Genomic DNA, 18,546 nt, shown 5'->3' with positions numbered 1-18,546 from the left:
CTCATTTGAAAAGACCCTGATGCTGGGAAAGATTGAAGGTGGGAGGAGAAGGGGACGACACAGGATGAGATGGTTGGGTGGCATCACTGACTCAATGGACATGAGTTTGAGTAAACTCTGAAAGTTGGTGATGGACAGGGAGATCCAGCGGGCTGTGGTTCATGGGGTTGCAAAGAGTCAGACACAACTGAGCAACTGAACTGAACTGAAGCTCATGGAACAGTCAAGTCACATCCTGTGTATGACAGGACCATGGCTTGTGCTGTGAGAAGCACTGCAGAGTATAAATGAGGCTGATGAACTAGCTGAAGCTGGTACCCCAAGGTTCATAACAACTTTGGAGTTCTTGCCATCAGGTATGGCTCTTTGCTAAGAAAAATCATATTACTGATAAGTCTGTTTTGTCTTCCTGTGGTCCTAAACAGAATGCTAGATACATAGTAGGTGTTTCATTCATATTGTTATGAGTAACAAGAGCCTTTTCATTTGTTTTGTACTTTCATTATTGCTGTCAGACCAATTACAGACCAGTTTGAAATTGGCTTTAGATGGAGTATAGAATAGAGTCTCTTGGTATAGAACAAGGAGAGAGAGTAATCTGAGAAAGTATAGGTGAACTTAAGTGTTTCTAGAATCATTTGGTAATACCCACCCTTTTTTCCTAGCCATTTTTCATTGACATTTAGTTTATTAGATCTTCTTTGCCTTTGTTCAGTCGCTTAGTCATGTCCACCTCTTTGTGACCCTATGGATTGCAGTACGCAAGGCTTCCCTATCCTTTACTATCTCTTGGAGTTTGCTCAAATTCATGTCCATTGAATCAGTGATGCCATCCAACCATCTCGTCCTCTCTTGTCCCCTTCTTCCTGCCCTCAGTCTTTCCCAGCATCAGGGTGTTTCTAATGAGTCAGCTCTTCACAACAGGTGGCCAAAGTATTGGAGCTTCAGCTTTAGCATCAGTCCTTCCAATGAATATTCCGGGTTGATTTGCTTCAGGATTGACTGGTTTGATCTCCTTGCAGTCCAAGGGACTCTCAAGAGTCTTCTCCAGCACAACAGTTCGAAAGCATCAATTCTTTGGTGCTCAGCCTTCTTTTATAGTCCAACTCTCATATCCGTACATGACTACTGGAAAAACCATAGCTTTGACGCTATGGACCTTTGTCGGCAAAGTGATGTCTAAAGTGATGTCTCTGCTTTTTTTTTTTGCTTTTTTTCCCCAACTCTTTGCAGTGCCATGGAGTATAGCCCATTATGCTCCTCTGTCCATGGGATTCTCCAGCCGAGAATACTGGAGTGGGTTGCCATTCCCTTCTGCAGGGATGTCTCTGCTTTTTAATATGCTGTCTAGGTTTGTCATAGCTTTTCTTCCAAGGAGCAAGCATCTTTTAATTTCGTGGCAGCAGTCACTGTCTGCAGTGATTTTCGAGCCCAAGAAAATAAATTAGATCTTCTGTTTCCTCCCTTTTGTGATTATACACATCCATCAGAATCTGTATCCTCTTAAATGGATGTTTAAAATTTCTTAAGATGTGTATAAATGCAAACAGGAAGACTTTTACAGAATAGTGGGCCATATTGGAGTCAGATGTGCTAAGTTTCCACTCCAGCTCATACCTTGGATAGTTTATTTACCATTTCTCACTTCAGTTTCCTCACCTGTAAAATGTAGGTAGGTGCTAAACTTCCGTGGTGGCTCAGTGGTAAAGAATCCACCTGCCAATGCAGGAGACACAGGTTCTATCTCTCATCTGGAAGATCCCACATGTCACAGAGCAGCTAAGCCTGTGCACCACAACTATTGAGCCTGTGCTCTAGAGCCTTGGATCCACAACAATGGAGCCCATGGTGGGTGCCACAACTGCTGAAGCCCATGCACCCTAGACCCCAAATGCCACAACAAGAGAAGCCACCACAGTGAGAAGCCTGGGCACCACAACTGGAGAAAAGCCCATGCAGCAACAAAGATCTGTCACAGCCAAAAATAAAAATAGATAAATAAAATTATTATTTTTAAGTGTAAGTAGATATACAAAAGTGGTACTGGAAAGAACTCTGTCCCTTCCTGGGTGAATTTGGGCTGTTCATTTCACTTCTCAGAGCCTCCATTTTCTCTTTGAAATGAGATGGTCAGATGGCACAGGTTAACTTGTAAACCTAGCATTCTGTAATGTGATTAAATGACATCAGAATATTGCAATAGAGGAGGAAGATTGAATTCAACACTGAATATGGGGCTAAGTAGGAGTTATACCCCGCATGTACGATGAGGGAGTGGATGGAAAATTACCAAGAGACCTTGGTCACATGTCGGTGATGGTGGATCGAGGGAGGCTGTGATTAGATCAAAGGTGGGAGGAGAGGAGTTTCATTGGATATCAAAGATGAGAGGATTCTTGATAAACTGGTTCATGGGGATTTTTTTTTGGCTAAAACAGAGTTCAGCAGGCCTAGAAGGCTGAGGCAAAACTGGAGACAAAGGAGTCTTAACTTGAGAGTCTTGTCACTATGAGCCACATAATTGCTGACCATAAGTTATTTTTGGGACAGAGTATTGTAAATATATATATATTTTTAATTTAATGCAAATATATTGAAGTCGATATAGGGATTATGGACAGAGGTTCAAATCTGACTTACCTAACCTCATTGCCGGAGAAGGCAATGGCACCCCACTCCAGTACTCTTGCCTGGAAAATCCCATGGGTGGAGGAGCCTCGTAGGCTGCAGTCCATGGGGTCACTAAGAGTCGGACACGACTGAGCGACTTCACTTTCACTTTTCACTTTCATGCACTGGAGAAGGAAATGGCACCCCACTCCAGTACTCTTGCCTGGAGAATCCCAGGGACGGGGGAGCCTGGTGGGCTGCCATCTGTGGGGTTGCACAGAGTCAGACACGACTGAAGTGACTTAGCAGCAGCAGCAGCAACCTCATTGCAGAAACACTAAATTTCAGTCTTAGCTACTGTGACCTCAGCTCTGCTTTTACCCCAGTATGCTGTTTCACGCATTCTTGATGGCACTTTTTTCCTCACTTGGTCTTCTCTTGTCTTTAGTAAACTCTTTGACTGACTTTATCTCCTTTTGGTAACCTCCTGTTCACAGAAACCAGGGAAAGCTAAGGGGTAGAGTCAGGAAAGAACTAGAAAACAATACTCAGCTACTAGAATGCCATTTGCCATGTAGAGAACAGCTGGTACCTTGGTGACCGTTTTTCGTGCTCCACCTGCTGCCTGTCACTCCATGGGTGAGGCTGTCTGAAGCATCTTGGCAAAAGTAGCAGAATTGCTACAGATGACTTCCACGTGGAGCACAAACTAGGTCTTCCCAGACCAGAACTTCTCACCTAATCCTAGCTAAACCACACATACTTTCTGATGTCTTAAGCAAAAGAGATCTTTTCTTTAAAAACTTTTGTGTTTAAATGTGAAAATAGAATTCCATTTCAGTAAAAGCATGGCATCTAGTTTTGGTTACTGATTCTGAAAATACTAGAGGAATGGTTCTTTAATTTGTTTTTCTGCTTGTTTCAGGGAGATGGCTGGGTTTATCACAAACCCCTTTGGAAAATAATTCCAACAACACAACCAGCAGAGTGACATATACTATCTAAGACTCAACTAAATGAACTTCTCTGTTTACCCTAAACCCTCCCAGTATGGAGTCATTGCACTGAGTGACCTGCTTCCTGATTGCACAGACTGAAGCTAATCACACACGAATGTACCGATAGGGCACCGTAGAGCTGCAGCACGACCAAAGTGTTGAAGAAGCACGGTGGACTTCTCACCAAGCTGTTCATGTGATATGAGCAATATCATCTGAAAACCTTTCACCTGAATTATTAGATGATTAATCTCTTACCCAGTTTCTGCTCCAGATTGAATCCCCTGTTTTTGCATGGGGGCAGCAGATAAACACAACAGTGAGAACTCAGTGATTTTAATTTCTTTATAGTGAAAATTGAAGTCTCTTTTAGAGTTTGTGCTTTGCTTTCTGTTAGTAGCTGAAGTATTCGCTACTCTTACAACAAACCAAGAGGAGGAGGAAGATGACCCAGAAGTGGCTTCAGCCATTGTGCCTGAAATCAGTGTTAAAAAAAAATCAACCAGGTTGTCATAACAAGGCATTCTGTTCCTTCAAAGAAACTGTGTGCCTGTGTCTGAGGAACTTATCCATTATCCACCTCTGTTGGAACTCTCTTTTAAAAAGTATATTTATAAATTGATTAGAATTATAACCATGGAGAATTTTTTCTTCTGAGCATTTTAATATACTTGAAAACAACACTGACTTGAAAAATTTCAGAACATTTTTCAATACCTAGTTTTATTAAATATTATACTTGAGAGACAATTTTTTAAAATGTGTTCATGTCAACATGATGAGATTTTGGCCTTTCTCAAGAACTGAGGCATTAAAGAACATAGCAAATATTTAAAAATAAAACTGTTACTGTTTTCCTTATCTTTTTTTCATTTGTAGATTAATATCCAGTATTATGTGCTATCCCTCTGGATAAGTATGCTTTATTTTACCTCCGTTCACTCAAAATTTAAAACAACTATTCCTATTTGTCAGTAATTCAGAATTTTAATATGTGACTAAGTGCATGTATGGTATGGTTTTGCTTTCTTTTCAAGGAAACTAAAATGCTGAAGAAAGAGTATGAAATAAAAAAGATACCAGGAAAAAAGGTATCAGGAAGTTGTATTCAGGTACAAATCTTTTTTTTTTTTTTAAAGTATTTTATTGAGGTTAAAGAATTACTGACAAAAGAATAGTGCTAATTATGGCTTTCGTCATTCATTCAAGTATTTATTGAGCACCTGCTTATGGTACTCAACACTTGTTTTACTGCAAGCTACCTTAATTTTTCAAGAGTGGTGCCTTACTCTGTTTCTCCTGATGTGGTCTTCCAATCAGTGTGTGTAACATATAGCTATTATTCATCAGCCATTGTAGGTAGCTGTATCTGTTGCATCAACATAAGATGTTTAAGCTTTGTGCGCTGATAAATTGTGTTTTATTGAAGGGGGTTAATAGAATGAAAACAGCAAAATAATTTTTTCAACAAATTGTAAGTTGTAAGAAAATAATTGGTTTATGTACAACCATTTTAATGATTCCCTTGTTCATATTTGCTGTGAAATGCACTGAAAAAAATCTCAAAATGAATTATAGTTCATGTGTTGGAAAGATTAAAAAATAATAAAACTGGACAACAGTGATGCCTTTGTCTATTTTATGAGTGGAGAGAAATAGAAAGTTGAAGTTATTGCTCTATTCATTTGAGAAGGGCATTTATTTTATTTTTTTACATGAAACTTTTAGTATTTTATTCATTTTTCATAGTTCTACAGTATTAGTAAAAATAATGGTCATTATAAATAAGTATAAAATGGAAGTTGATGAAAAAATAACCCAAGTCTTCCTTGACTCCCACCCTCCCCCAAAGAAACTAGCTGCTGCTGCTAAGTCACTTCAGTCATGTCGGACTCTGTGCGACCCCATAGACGGGCTGCCCCACCCCTGGGATTCTCCAGGCAAGAACACTGGAGCGGGTCGCCATTTCCTTCTCCAATGCATGAAAGTGGAAAGTGAAAGTGAAGTCACTCAGTCGTGTCCGACTCTTAGCGACCCCATGGACTGCAGCCTATCAGGCTCCTCCATCCATGGGATTTTCTAGGCAAGAGTACTGGAGTGGAGTGCCATTGCCTTCTCCGAAGAAACTAGCTAATATATGGCAAATATCCTTTTCACATGTTATCTCTAGGCATGTATTCACTTTGTGGTGGTAGATGGTTTAGTCACTAAGTTGTGTCTGATTCTTGCAACGCCACGGACTGTAGCCTGCCAGGCTCCTCTGTCCATGGTGTTTTCCAGGCAAGCTTACTGGGGTGGGTTGCCATTTCCTTCTGCATCTTTTATTTTTTTTATTGGAATTAGATGTTTTACAATGTGCTGTACAGCAAAATGAGTCAGCTGTACATATATATATATATATATATATGTACACATACGTATATCTGTGTATATGTGTACATACATATATCCTCTCTTTTGGATTTGAGAATGATGTGTACTTTTTTAAAAATTATTTATTTATTTTTGTCTATCCTGGATCTTCATTGCTGGGTGGGTTTTTGTCTGGTTGCAGAGAGCAGGGGCTACTCTCTAGTTGCGGTTTGCAGTGGCCTCTCATTGTAGAGCATGGGCTTCAGGGTGTACAGGCTTCAGTAGTGGCTCAGTAGTTGTGGCTGCCGGGCTTGAATGCAGGCTCAGCAGTTGTGCCACAGGAGCTTAGTTGCTCCACGGTGTGTGGGATCTTCCCAAATCAGGGATTGAACCCACATCTCCTACACTGGCAGGTAGATTCTTTACCACTGAGCCACCAAGGACGCCCAGGACATTGATTTTAAATCCTTACCTTCAGGAATCTTTTGGGAAGATAAGGGAGTAAACTTAGTTGTGTGTTTTTTTTTTAATGAAATATTTTAATTTTACTACTTAAGTAAATTGGAATAGAAGTTTTTATTTTGTTCTTTGAACCATTTGAATGCTCATTTATTTCTTTGAATTTTTGAACCATTTTAAGAATTACTGAAATAGGATTTTTTAAATTCTTGCTAAAAATACATTTAAAGTAATTGAAATCTCCCCATGTTGACAGAAGTGAAGTAATACCACTTTAGGGTAACTGTTTTACCTTGTCCTTTTAAAAAATAATAATAACCTATGAGTCCCTTTTTAAAATATATTATTCATTTATTTATTTATTTTTGGTTTCTCTCCATCTCCGTGGCTGTGCATGGACTTTCTCTACTTGGGGCAAATGGGCACTACTACTCATTGTGACGCCCGGGCTTCTCGTTGCAGTGACTTCTCTTGTTGTAGAGCACAGGCTCTAGATGCACGGTCTTCCATAGTTGAGCACGTGGGCTGCTGCTCGTGAGCTCTAGAGCTCGGACTCAGTGGTTGTGACACAGAGGCTTCGTTGTTCTGCAGGATGTAGGACCTTCCTGGACCAGGGATCAAACCCGTGTCCCCTGCATCACCAGGCAGATTCTTATCCACTATACCACAAGGGAAGTCCCTGTCCTTTTCTTGACATCTACTGCAGCTTACTCACCTAACAAGAGGTAGAGGCCTCTTCTGGTTTTTGTTTTGTTCTTTTAGTCTACACCTTCTTAATTGGTCAGGGAAGCAGTTTTTGTAGCAATTGTGTCTGTCTTTTGGGCCAAAGTTTTAAATATACACTTTGGTTCTGGCTATGAGAAATTGTGTGTTAAGAAGTCCAAGACTGGAAGTGACAAAAAGTAGGTATTCTGACTTTTAGGTTATGTATTGGGTGAGGTATGGCAGCTATATGTTGATTCACTGAACTCTGCAAGTTGTAACCATCAACTGTAATACCTACTTGTCACTAAAAATAAGAAAAAAGTATTGAGTTCCTCACTCCATAATCCTCATATATTACTCTCACTGTAAATATCTGATACTTGATGAACCAACTTCTACAGATGGATTCTTCAGTTCAGTCGCTTAGTCATGTCTGACTCTTTACGACCCCATGGACTGCAGCACGCCAGGCTTCCCTGTCCATCACCAACTCCCAGAGTTTACTCAAACTCATGTCCATTGAGTCGGTGATGCCATCCAACCATCTCATCCTCTGTCACCCACTTCTCCTCCCACCTTCAATCTTTCCCAGAATCAGGGTCTTTTCAAATGAGTCAGCTCTTCGCATCAGGTGGCCAAGGTGTTGGAGTTTCAACTTCAATATCAGTCCTTGCAATGAATATTCAGGACTGATCTCCTTTAGGATGGAGTGGTTGTATCTCCTTGCAGTCCAAGGGACTCTCAAGAGTCTTCTCCAACACCACAGTTCAAAAGCATCAGTTCTTTGGCGCTCAGCTTTCTTTATAGTTCAATTCTCACATCCATACATGACTACTGGAAAAACCATAGCCTTAACTAGATGGACCTTTGTGGGCAAAATAATGTCTTTGCTTTTTAATATTCTGTCTAGATGGATTCTTAAGATTTATTAATTACTTTGGTAAGTCTGAAATTTTGTTAAAAATATTGCCTTAAGATGAAAGCTAACTTCTATTCAATGTGTTCCCGTAGAAAGGCAAATTGGTGTGATTATTCCAGAATCTACACTTTGGAGAGATTCTTTTTAGCTGTTACAGTGACTGGAAACTGAGTGATGATTTACCAGAGATAGTAGAAAAGTTATATAAGATGATTCTACCACGTGTGTGTTAGTCACTCAGTCATGTTCGACTCTTTGCGACCCCATGGACTGTAGCCTGCCGGGCTTCTCTGTCCATGGAATTCTCCAGGCAAGAATACTGGAGTGGACTGCCATTCCCTTCTCCAGATTTTACCATATGGGGGATAGGAAAGACAAAGCTCATACACATGAAAATTCTAATAAAATATATATTCTAGTGGCATAAACAACAACAACAAAAATTCCTATTTGGTCCAAAAACCAAATTGCAAAGGAAATTCTTACAAAACATTTTCACTTAATGTTCAAACAACCCTGTGAAGTTGTAAACTCAGGGATGGGTGTTCATACTGTACAGATGAAGAAATTATTGCTCAGAGAGTTTAGTGCTCACTTCAGGTCACTTAGCTAGAGTTTCATTCATTCAACAAACATCTGAGTATTCCTTTTAGAGCTGATTGATGCACTGGACTCAGATATGGTAAATACTCTCTGTATCCTCACAGATGAGGGAAGAAACTAAAACTTAATTCCTGAAAATGGTATGTTGACACAGGCAAGGCTATGTATTAGTCTTTCCAAAACTCAGATACCTCCGTAATGTGGAAGGCAGAGTTGAGCACTGAGACGAAATCAAGAAGGTTGGTTTAAAGTCTGCATATGAAGCTCCAAACAATGCATCCAGGTGACTTATCCTTGTTCATCCCTACAAAAGACTTGGAGAGATTTAACCAGAGAGGTTCCCAATTCAAGAACACAAATAAATTATTAAAATGAAAAACAGAACAAGTTAGTAAAAGTGAGACCTTTCAGCCCCTTCCTCTATCCCATTCCCAAAATGTTGGCAGTCAGACTTAAACCCTTAGGTGAGAGATTAAAAGATACATTTTCTGGAGTAAAACTCCAGAAAACAAAAAGTCCTATGATAAATTAAAAGGGTCCACCAACAAAAAGCTCAGCTGACAACTCTGTTAGTAAAGCCAGCTCCTTCAGCATTACTTTCTACCCTCTCTCCAACACACTACACACATCTGTGTTCCTCCACACTATATATATACACACACACACACACAACATCACACTTCATTTTAATAGCTAAGGTTCAGCAGACATTTCAGGAAAGCTTCCAACATAAAGAGATCAAAGCAAACAGGAGAAGGGAAATTAGAGGAAGGAAATAATTTAGGAAGTTTAGGGAAATTACTTGAGAAAAAAATAAATCTTTAGATGGTTTTGCTTCTATGAAACATGAACAAAATGCTATTTTTTAAAAATGGACTGTTCAGAGAACAGGCACTGGTCTTGGAAATTTAAAATATGATAGTTCAAATTAACCACTCAATAGATGTTCTAGAAGATAAGTGAGAAAAAGCTGTCAGCAAATAGAACAAAAGGACAGACCATGGACAATAGGAGAGAAATAATATGAAAACGGGAGATGCAGTCCAGGAAGTCTAATATAACTAGTGGGGATTCCAGGAAAAGAAAACCAATGGAAAGGATGATACTATTTAGATATTTGTGTATATATAAAATTTCCCAGGAGTAAATGATGTGAATTCTTTTGAAAATGCCATGAATACTCTGCACAATAGGGGAAAAAACAAAAGCCCAAACCAAAACACATTGTGAAATTTCATAACACTAAGGATAGAGAGGGCATCTTAGGCGGTGCTAGCGGTAAAGAACTTGCCTGCCAATGCAGGAGACAGATGCGGGTTCCAACATCCCTGGGTCAGGAAGATTCCCTGAAGGAGGGCATGGCAACCCACTCCAGAATCCTTGCCTGGAGAATCCCGCAAACAGAGGAACCTAGTGGGCAAAGTTCACACGGTTGTGCAAAGTCGGATATGACTGAAGCAACTTAGCACATATGGAGGCAAGGATAGAGAGAAGATTCTAAAAAGAGAATAGTGCCAGCCCTCTCGATAACATCACTTAAAGCTAAAAGGCAAAAGAGTAATACCTCCAATTTTGCCTAGAATTTTATTCCCAGCCAACAGACAAATCTGACATTCAAGATTTCAAAATTTTATGCCAGCATTTCCTTTTCTGAAAACTTCTAAAGTATATGCTCCAGCGAAACAAGAGGGAAAAAACAGAAATTGGAGAGGATAAAAAATCATGAAAAACAGAAGATCAAACACAAGTCAGAGAAGCTTCCACTCTATGATCTTGAGACACATTGTTCTTTAGTTGCTAAGTCGCGTCTGGCTCATTCACGACCTCATGGACTAGCCCACCAGGCTCCTCTGTCCATCTCGGCAGGTAGTCTCCCGCTAACTAGCTCCTCCAACCACTATCATATCTGTGGACAGGTACTGACTTTAGGAAGTTATTTGAACCAAAATCTGTCTCACAACAAGGATATCATTGATCGATTCTAATGAAGTTCATATAAGATGAGAATATTTTAACTTGTATGTCACAATACTTAATATATTTGATTACTATATATATTTATATGTATGTTCATCCTCCCAATTTTAGTATTCTGGTGTTATTTTTAGCTGTTCTTCATATGATGGTATGTTCTCTCATGATCAATTTCCTGAGACTGCACCATATATCAATGTTACTTCCAAAAAGCCAAAATATTGCAAGTGGAGTCTTGTTTTGGATCCATCGATCTTTCATCTTTTTAACAGTTCTGTTAATGTATAATGGACTTAAAGTGTACAATTTTATAAGTTTTAACATATGTCTCCATCCATGAAACAGTATCATAGTCATGATAATGAAAATATTTATCATTCCCAAAAGTTGACTCTTAATTCTTTGTAATCTCTCCTTTCCACCTCTCCCCATCTTCTTTCCCATTTCCAGGGAACTTCTTATATCAGTGTATTGTATTGTAAGGACACTTGACATTGAATTTAAGGCCCACCAGCATAATTCAGGATGGTGAACTCATCTCAGGATTTATTTATTATACCTGCAAAGACCTTTTATCTAAGTAAGGTAACATGAACAGGTTCCAGGAATTGGGATATGGAATATCATTTTGGAGGTCATCATTCAACCCATTACATCACTAACTGCTTTGTATCACAGATTTGTTAACAGAATCAAACAGTATGGTCTTTTGGGGGGCGGGGGCGGTGGGGGGGGGTGTCTGACTTATTCCATTCAGCATAATTATCTGCTATTTATCCATGTTGATTCGTATATTCTTTTTTATTGCTGAATTGTTTGGAATATACCACAATTTATTCATTTATTCATTGGTGTTGATAGATAGCTGTGGTTGTCTTCCCAGCACCTCATTCTGCCTCAAGTGGAAGAGAAAAAACTTCTCCTGCTCCATCCCTCCAGACAAGGAAATGGCTTCCTCTGGCCTTTAGAAGAAGCTAAGCCAGGCACTCTCTGCCCCTCAGTCAGAGTTTGGGGCTAGTGAGCTCTGTCCCAACCACCTTCTGCTATTAGCTGGTTGTTAGTGCTGACTATGTGCTTCCCTGGTGGCTCAGATGATAAAAAATCTGTCTGCAATGCAGGAGACCGGGTTCAATCCCTGGGTCAGGAATATCCCGTGGAGAAGGGAATAGCTACCCACTCTAGTATTCTTGCCTGGAGAATTCTATGGACAGAGGAGCCTCGTGGGCTACAGTCCATGGGGTTGCAAAGTCGGACATGACTGAGTGACCAACACTACTACTGCTGCTAGTGCTGACTATGTGTAAGTCTAACTGCCTCTTGGGGCTTCCTGGCCCTCATCAGAAAAATGAAGGCGTTGATTAGAGGATCTCTCGGATAACACCTTACTGATGATCTCCAGTTTGGGTTATTTATATAGGGGGAAAAAAAAAGAATCCCCTCCTCTCCCATTCCCCTTAGGGCTGAAGTTGGTTTCTGGAACCAGTCAGCTGACTCAGATCTCTGCCATGTCACCGCTTTTCCTGCCTAAAGAAGGGGAGAAGTGAGGATGGTAAGGCTGCTCAGAGTCACTCCCTGGTGGAAGCAGAACTCTGCCTTTAGGGCCCAGAGGCATAAAGGGACATGGTGACTCCGCCTCGTGCCTCTCCATCTCAAGGAAATGGTTCTCAGGAACCACGCTGGGGTCCTCACAGGACCAGGCGCATGGGGTAGGGGCTAGGGAGGAGGGCCCAGCTTGGGACTGGGGAAGGGATATGAAAGGAGGCAGCACTGGCCACCATTCCACCATCACCATTTTTACTTACTCCCTTGCAGTTTTAAGGAGAATTCAGTTCAGTTCAGTTGCTCAGTCGTGTCTGACTCTTTGCGACCCCATGAATCACAGCACGCCAGGCCTCCCTGTCTATCACCAACTCCCGGAGTTCACTCAGACTCACATCCATTGAGTCAGTGATGCCATCCAGCCATCTCATCCTCTGTCATCCCCTTCTCCTCCTGCCCCCGATCCCTCCCAGCATCAGGGTCTTTTCCAATGAGTCAACTCTTCGCATGAGGTGGCCAAAGTACTGGAGTTTCAACTTTAGCATTATTCCTTCCAAAGAACATTCAGGTATGAGGAAATACCTACATGGGCTGGAGGAGGAAGGACTTTCTTTTGGCCTGACTGGTACAATGAGAGCTAGGGTGGGCAGGAGACCTACCCGGCTTTAATAAGTAAAAGTGTGGTTTCTTATTACTTGTTTGCTTGTTTTGTCTTGTATTCTCTGTCCCACCCCCCACTCATTTATTAATCCAGGAGACCTATATGCTGAGTGCTGGGGACACAGAGATGTGAGACACTCCCCATTCCCCCATTAGCCTAGAAGAGGAGACAGTCTGTTAGTAAACCAAGTGAGACGTGCCAGAATAGAAAAAAGCCAGCCTTCAATGAAAGGGGTTAATGAGTATGTGAGAAGGAGGTCATGAAAAAATCTCATTAAGAAAACAACCAGTCTAAACACAGGGCAGAAAGGGAGAGAAGATGGTGGAAGAATAGGATGGGAAGACCAACTTCTCCCCAACAAATGTATCAAAATATCATCTACATGTGGAACAGTTCCCACAGAACACCTTCTGAACACTGGCAGAAGACCCCAGATTTACAGAAAGACAAGCCAATCTCCTCGGAATGAGGTAGGGCAAAAGATAAAAGACAAAAAAGGGGACAAAGAATTTGGGATGGGGGCCTGCACCCTGGGGAGGGAGTCAGCCGTGAAGGAGAAAAGATTTCTGCATACTAGGAAAACCCCTCACAAGCAAGGTCAGGGGAAGGGAGCTTCAGAACCTCAGAGGGAAGCACAGCGAGACAGGTGTGCCGAAGGCAAAATGGAGAAACTTCACCATTTTGGCTCGCACGTGGCTCACACGCTTGTGGCAAGTAGGGGCTGGGTGTGGAGGCTCAGGCCTCGGGATTGGTCCTCAGTGAGAGGAACAGGGGTTGACTACTCTGAGGGGGCTAATATGACACAGTGGAAGCGGATCAGGGAAGCGGACCCTGGGACCGCCAGCCTGTGTTAGTTGCTCAGTGGTATCCAACTCTGTGACCCCATGGAATGCAGCACACCAGGCTCCTCTGTCCATGGGATTCTCCAGGCTAGAATACTGGAGTGGCTTGCCATTCCCTTCTCCAGGGGATCTCGAACCTGGCTCTCCTGCATTGCAGACAAATTCTTTACCATCTGAGCCACCAGGGAAGCCCTGAAATGTGTAGGACATATTCAGATTCTTAAGGGAGAGCTATATGGGACCACCAGGGAAGCAAAAGATTATTCCCGTGGGAAATCTCTAATGCCGCCATTTTCTAACTCTATGTACTCACAGATCAAAGGACTCTGATCTACCAGTCTAAGGTCCCAGAGGCAGAGAAGCAGACATGAGTGCCAGGGGCAGGAGATCTACAGTCTTGACCCCACAGATCACAACTACCATCAAGCTGTGAGCACCTGCCGGTCGCTACCCACATTTTCCTGAAAGCCTGAGTGGCTTGGCTCTGCCAAGGGTGTCACAACCTGGGACCAACTCGCCTGGGGAAGCATACGACCCACCCCAGCCTGGGCAACCTCCCTCAGGGCCCAGCCATAGCAAGCACTCCCTACACACTCCAGCAGTATCTGCTGTACCCCTGCCTCTTCCCAGCACAACTAAGCAAGTGAGTCCTAATAAGTGACTACTTTCGCCCCCTCACGTATGGGCAGAGAACAGGCACTGGAGAGAGACTTAGAAGAAGAGGCAACCCCAAAACCAAAGTGGAACACCAAGAGCTGTGAGCAAAGGACAGAAGAGGAAACCGCCCCAGACGTGGCAAGTGCAGAGGTTTAAATTCCTGCAATTATTCTGAGGTTGTGTGCTTTAGTGGCAACTGTGGATTTTGAGAGCAAGTACAAGCTTGAGCAAGGGAAGATCTGAGTCTAAGCTGACCCCACACCACCCACAACAGGTTGAGACCTTCCAAGATGTATTGAAGGACTTTCTGAATAGGCAGATCGACTGCAGCAGGAAAACAGGAATCACTTGAACATGCCTCTCACTGCCACTCTCTATATTCTGCACTCCCCTGCTTTTTCCTTCTTCTCATATTGGCCTAATACGGTTCTTTAGTACTCCTTTAATTTTTATTTTTTGTAACCTACTACTTTTTATCTTAAAAAATGAAAACACCTTATCTTTTAAACAAATTACATATTTTTTGTTTTTGTTTTTGATTTTATAATTTTGAGAGTCTAATTTTTTTCCACGTTTTTGATTTTTGTTGTTTGATCTTTTGTTTTTAATTTTGTATCTTTGAGAGTCTAATTTTTAGTACCTGTTTTCATTTAGGAATTAGGTTATTGACTTGATTGCTCTCTTCTCTTTTGACCTTTTTTCCCCGTTTTTTCTCCTTCTTCGTTCCTCTTTGCTTTGTATAAGTGTGTGAATCTCTCTGGGTGATCTTGGATGTTGAGAATTGTTTCTCCATTAGTCTAGGTGTTTTGTCTTCTGTGCTGCGTGCCCTGTGAAGTCTTGATGCTGCTTAAGGGGTTGAGCCTGAACCCCAGAGGCAGGAGACTCAACTCCAGGACTTTGGACTACCAGAGAACTCCTAACCCCATGGAAAATTAATAGGCAATAGCCCTCCCAATGGCCTCCATCTCAACACTAAGACCATGTTCCACCCAAAATCCAGCAAACTCCAGTGCTGAATGCCCCACACCAATCCTTCAGCAAAGCAGGATCACAACCTTGCATATTAGCACACAGGCTGCCCAAATCCATATTGAACCCATAGACACCCAAAACACACTACTGGCCATGGCACTGCCTTCCAGAGAGATGAAATCCAGCCCCATCCATCAGAACACAGGCACAAGGCCCCCCAAACTGGAAACCTTCACAAGGCACTAGTCCAGCCCACCCATGGCAGGCAGACTCCACAATTAAGAGCAATGGTGACCTTCCAGTCTGCAGAAAGGAGACCCCAAACACAGTCAATTAAACAAAATGAAAAGACAGAGAAATATGCAGCAGATGAAGGAAAATGGTAAAAACCCACAAGACCAAACAAATGAAGGGGAAATAGGCAGTCTACCTGAAAAAGGACTCAAAGTAATGATAGTAAAGATGACCCAAAATCTAGAAGATAAATGGAGGCATGGATCAAAAAGACACAAGGTCTTCTTTAACAAGGACCTAGAAAAATTAAACAATCAACAACACAATAACTGAGATTGAAAATACACTGGTGGGAATCAACAGCAGAGTAAGCGAGGCAGAAGAACAGTTACGTGAGCTGGAAGATAGACTGATGGAAATAACTGGAGCAGAACACAGTGATGAAAAAAGAATAAAGACAGGGCAAAGTACATTCAGTATAAATTTACATATTTAAAATTATTTTTAGTATTCAGGAAGTCCCCTATTGTTCTATAGATGTCCATAAAAAGGACAAAATAGTTTAGGAGAAAACAACTGAAGAGCTCTCCACAGGTTATCAGTCACAACAACCATTTCTTGCCTGTTTCTTGTTCACCTTTCTGAACATGTATTGGGACACACTGCTTCTCAGGCAGAGGTAAAATCCCAGATAATGCTCTCTCTCCTGCGTCCTGCCCTCCCTCACTTAATTCTATTCCTGAGTGTTCTCATTCACAGCATGGCTTTCCCTTCGCTTTGCTGCCCTCGGAACCACTGCTTTTTGAGGGTGGTTGGCTGAAGAAGGATAGGATCCCCCTCAGGAGGGCTGTACCTCTGATTAGTGACTTAAAGTGTTCCCCTGTGGCAGTCCACACAGCAAGGGGCAAACGATACCAGAAGTTCCAAGTAGAAGATTCCATCTAAGACATTAATGTTTTAAACTGATTCATGGTAATTTAAATTTTCTCACAAACGCAGCCTTCCTCCCCACTCCCCCCTCCCACTTACACTGTCTATAAAAAACACTTTAAAGACACAGGTTGAAGATAACAAAATGGAAAAAGATCTACCATGCAAACAAAACAATAAGCATTACATACCTGGTGTGGCCATATTGATATAAGATAAAATGGGCCTTAATGCACAGAGTATCTGTAGACAGAGACACTTCTCTATGATAAAAGATCAATTCCATTAGAAATACACAACAGTCATAAGTTTGTATGTGCCTAATATACGTCTTCAGAATACATGAAGCAGATGTCACCCACAATGACACTATAATGAGAGATGGGAGGGGTTGGGGCTGGTTGCTAGTCAAGGAGAGGAAGGGTATAGTTTCAGAGGAAGAAGAACATGACCTTCACAGACCCTGAGGGGTGGCCAGACACAGGAGGAGAATCCTGGAGAGGGAGCACAGAACCTGGATGATGTGGAACAAGAATGGGTGTTCAGAGTTCCTAGGCTAATAGCAGAGTTCAATTAAACCCATGACAAAATGGGAGCTTAAATCATACTATTCAGATGTAAGAAACTGAAGTTCCTCTGGCTGGATGAGGTGAGGAGTGTGTCCACATAGAAGGTGACTATACCACCCTGGCTAGATAACCCTGCTCCTGAGATTTTCCCATTCAGGCACCCGCCGAGGGAAGTGCTGGCGTAGATATCCTCCTATCTGAATCAGAAGAATGGGGAGCATCTGAAATCTCCACCGAGTTAGTCTTAGGCTCTTCTAAACTTTAGCCAGTGCAGTGACTTTACCTTCATAATCAAGGAAAGGTGCCTCAGGTCACTTATGTTAACCCCACGTCATCAAACGGGACTTAATATTTAACTTAATTACAGTTTGAGCTCTTCCCAAAATGGAATCAAACTTGTCAATCAGGAATTACTTGGTCAGCACTAGTGAGGTAATTTGTTCTTTAGACACTACTATCCTCAAAAGGAATGTGTCCTTATCACAAACAATTCAGTTTTTGCTGGTATAACTTCTTTGCCCTCGTTCCCTCCTAAGTCTTCCACTTTGTACAGCTCATTGGAGTGCCTTTCTCTCTGCTTAGATGGGATGCTGCCTGATCCATGAATTGTTGAATAAAGCCAAAAAGGTCCTCAAAGTTTGTTGTTGTTCAGTCATTCAGTTGTGTCTGACTCTTTGCGACCCCATGGACTGCAGCATACCAGGCTTCCCTGTCCTTCACAATCTCCTGGAGCTTGCTCAAACTCATGTCCATTGAGTCGGTGATGCCATCCAACCATCTCGTCCTCTGTCATCCCCTTCTTATCCTGCCTTCAATCTTTCCCAGCATCAGGATCTTTTCCAGTGAGTCGGCTCTTTGAATCAGGTGGTCAAAGTATTGGAGATTCAGCATCAGTCCTTCCTATGAATATTCAGGGTTGATTTCTTTCAGGATTGATTGGTTTGATCTCCTTGCTGTCCAAGAGACTCGCAAGAGTCTTCTCCAACACCACAGTTCAAAAGCATCAATTCTCTGGCGCTTGACTTTCAAAGTTTACTCAGTTGAATTATGGTTTTTTAACACTACTCAGTGCAAGGTGTGATGCTCAAATCACCAGCCCAGAGTAATTATCCCAGTGGATCTAGGACTTAGTTTCCTGGGTATCTCAAAACTGGGAAAAAGGCACAGTATAACAGATACAGACAAAGGTCCATATAATCAAAGCTATGTTTTTTCCAGTAGTACATACTGGTGTGAGAGTTGGACCATAAAGAAGGCTGAGCACCGAAGAATTGATGCTTTTGAATTGTGGTGCTAGTGTAGACTCTTGAGAGTCCCTTGGACAGCAGCAAGGAGATCAAATCAGTCAATCCTAAAGGAAATCAACTCTGAATATTCATTGAAAGAACTGATGCTGAAGCTGAAACTCCAATAATTTGGCCACCTGATGAGAAGATCTGACTCATTGGAAAAGACCCTGGAGAGACTGAAAGTAAAAGAAGGGGGCAGCAGACGATGAGATGCTTTGATAGCAACACTGACT

General features: G+C 41.8%; 1 protein-coding gene across 1 annotated transcript in view; it reads left to right on the top strand.

Annotated features, from left to right (window-relative positions):
• Positions 1-5,248, top strand: part of OSBPL11 (oxysterol binding protein-like 11) — a 92,126-nt gene extending 86,878 nt beyond the window's left edge. Inside the window, exon 13 of the mRNA XM_010834293.1 lies at positions 3,536-5,248. Coding sequence (XP_010832595.1) covers positions 3,536-3,601 — 66 coding nt within the window. The 3' untranslated portion in view covers positions 3,602-5,248. The remainder of the gene's footprint in view (positions 1-3,535) is intronic.
• Positions 5,249-18,546: the final 13,298 nt, after the last annotated feature.

Source organism: Bison bison, unplaced genomic scaffold (genome assembly GCF_000754665.1).
Source record: "Bison bison bison isolate TAMUID 2011002044 unplaced genomic scaffold, Bison_UMD1.0 scf7180017864032, whole genome shotgun sequence".
In the NCBI taxonomy this organism is placed as follows: Eukaryota; Metazoa; Chordata; class Mammalia; order Artiodactyla; family Bovidae; genus Bison; species Bison bison.
The sequence above is the reverse complement of the archived record's forward strand: the minus strand, read 5'-3'. Positions and strand labels throughout refer to the sequence as shown.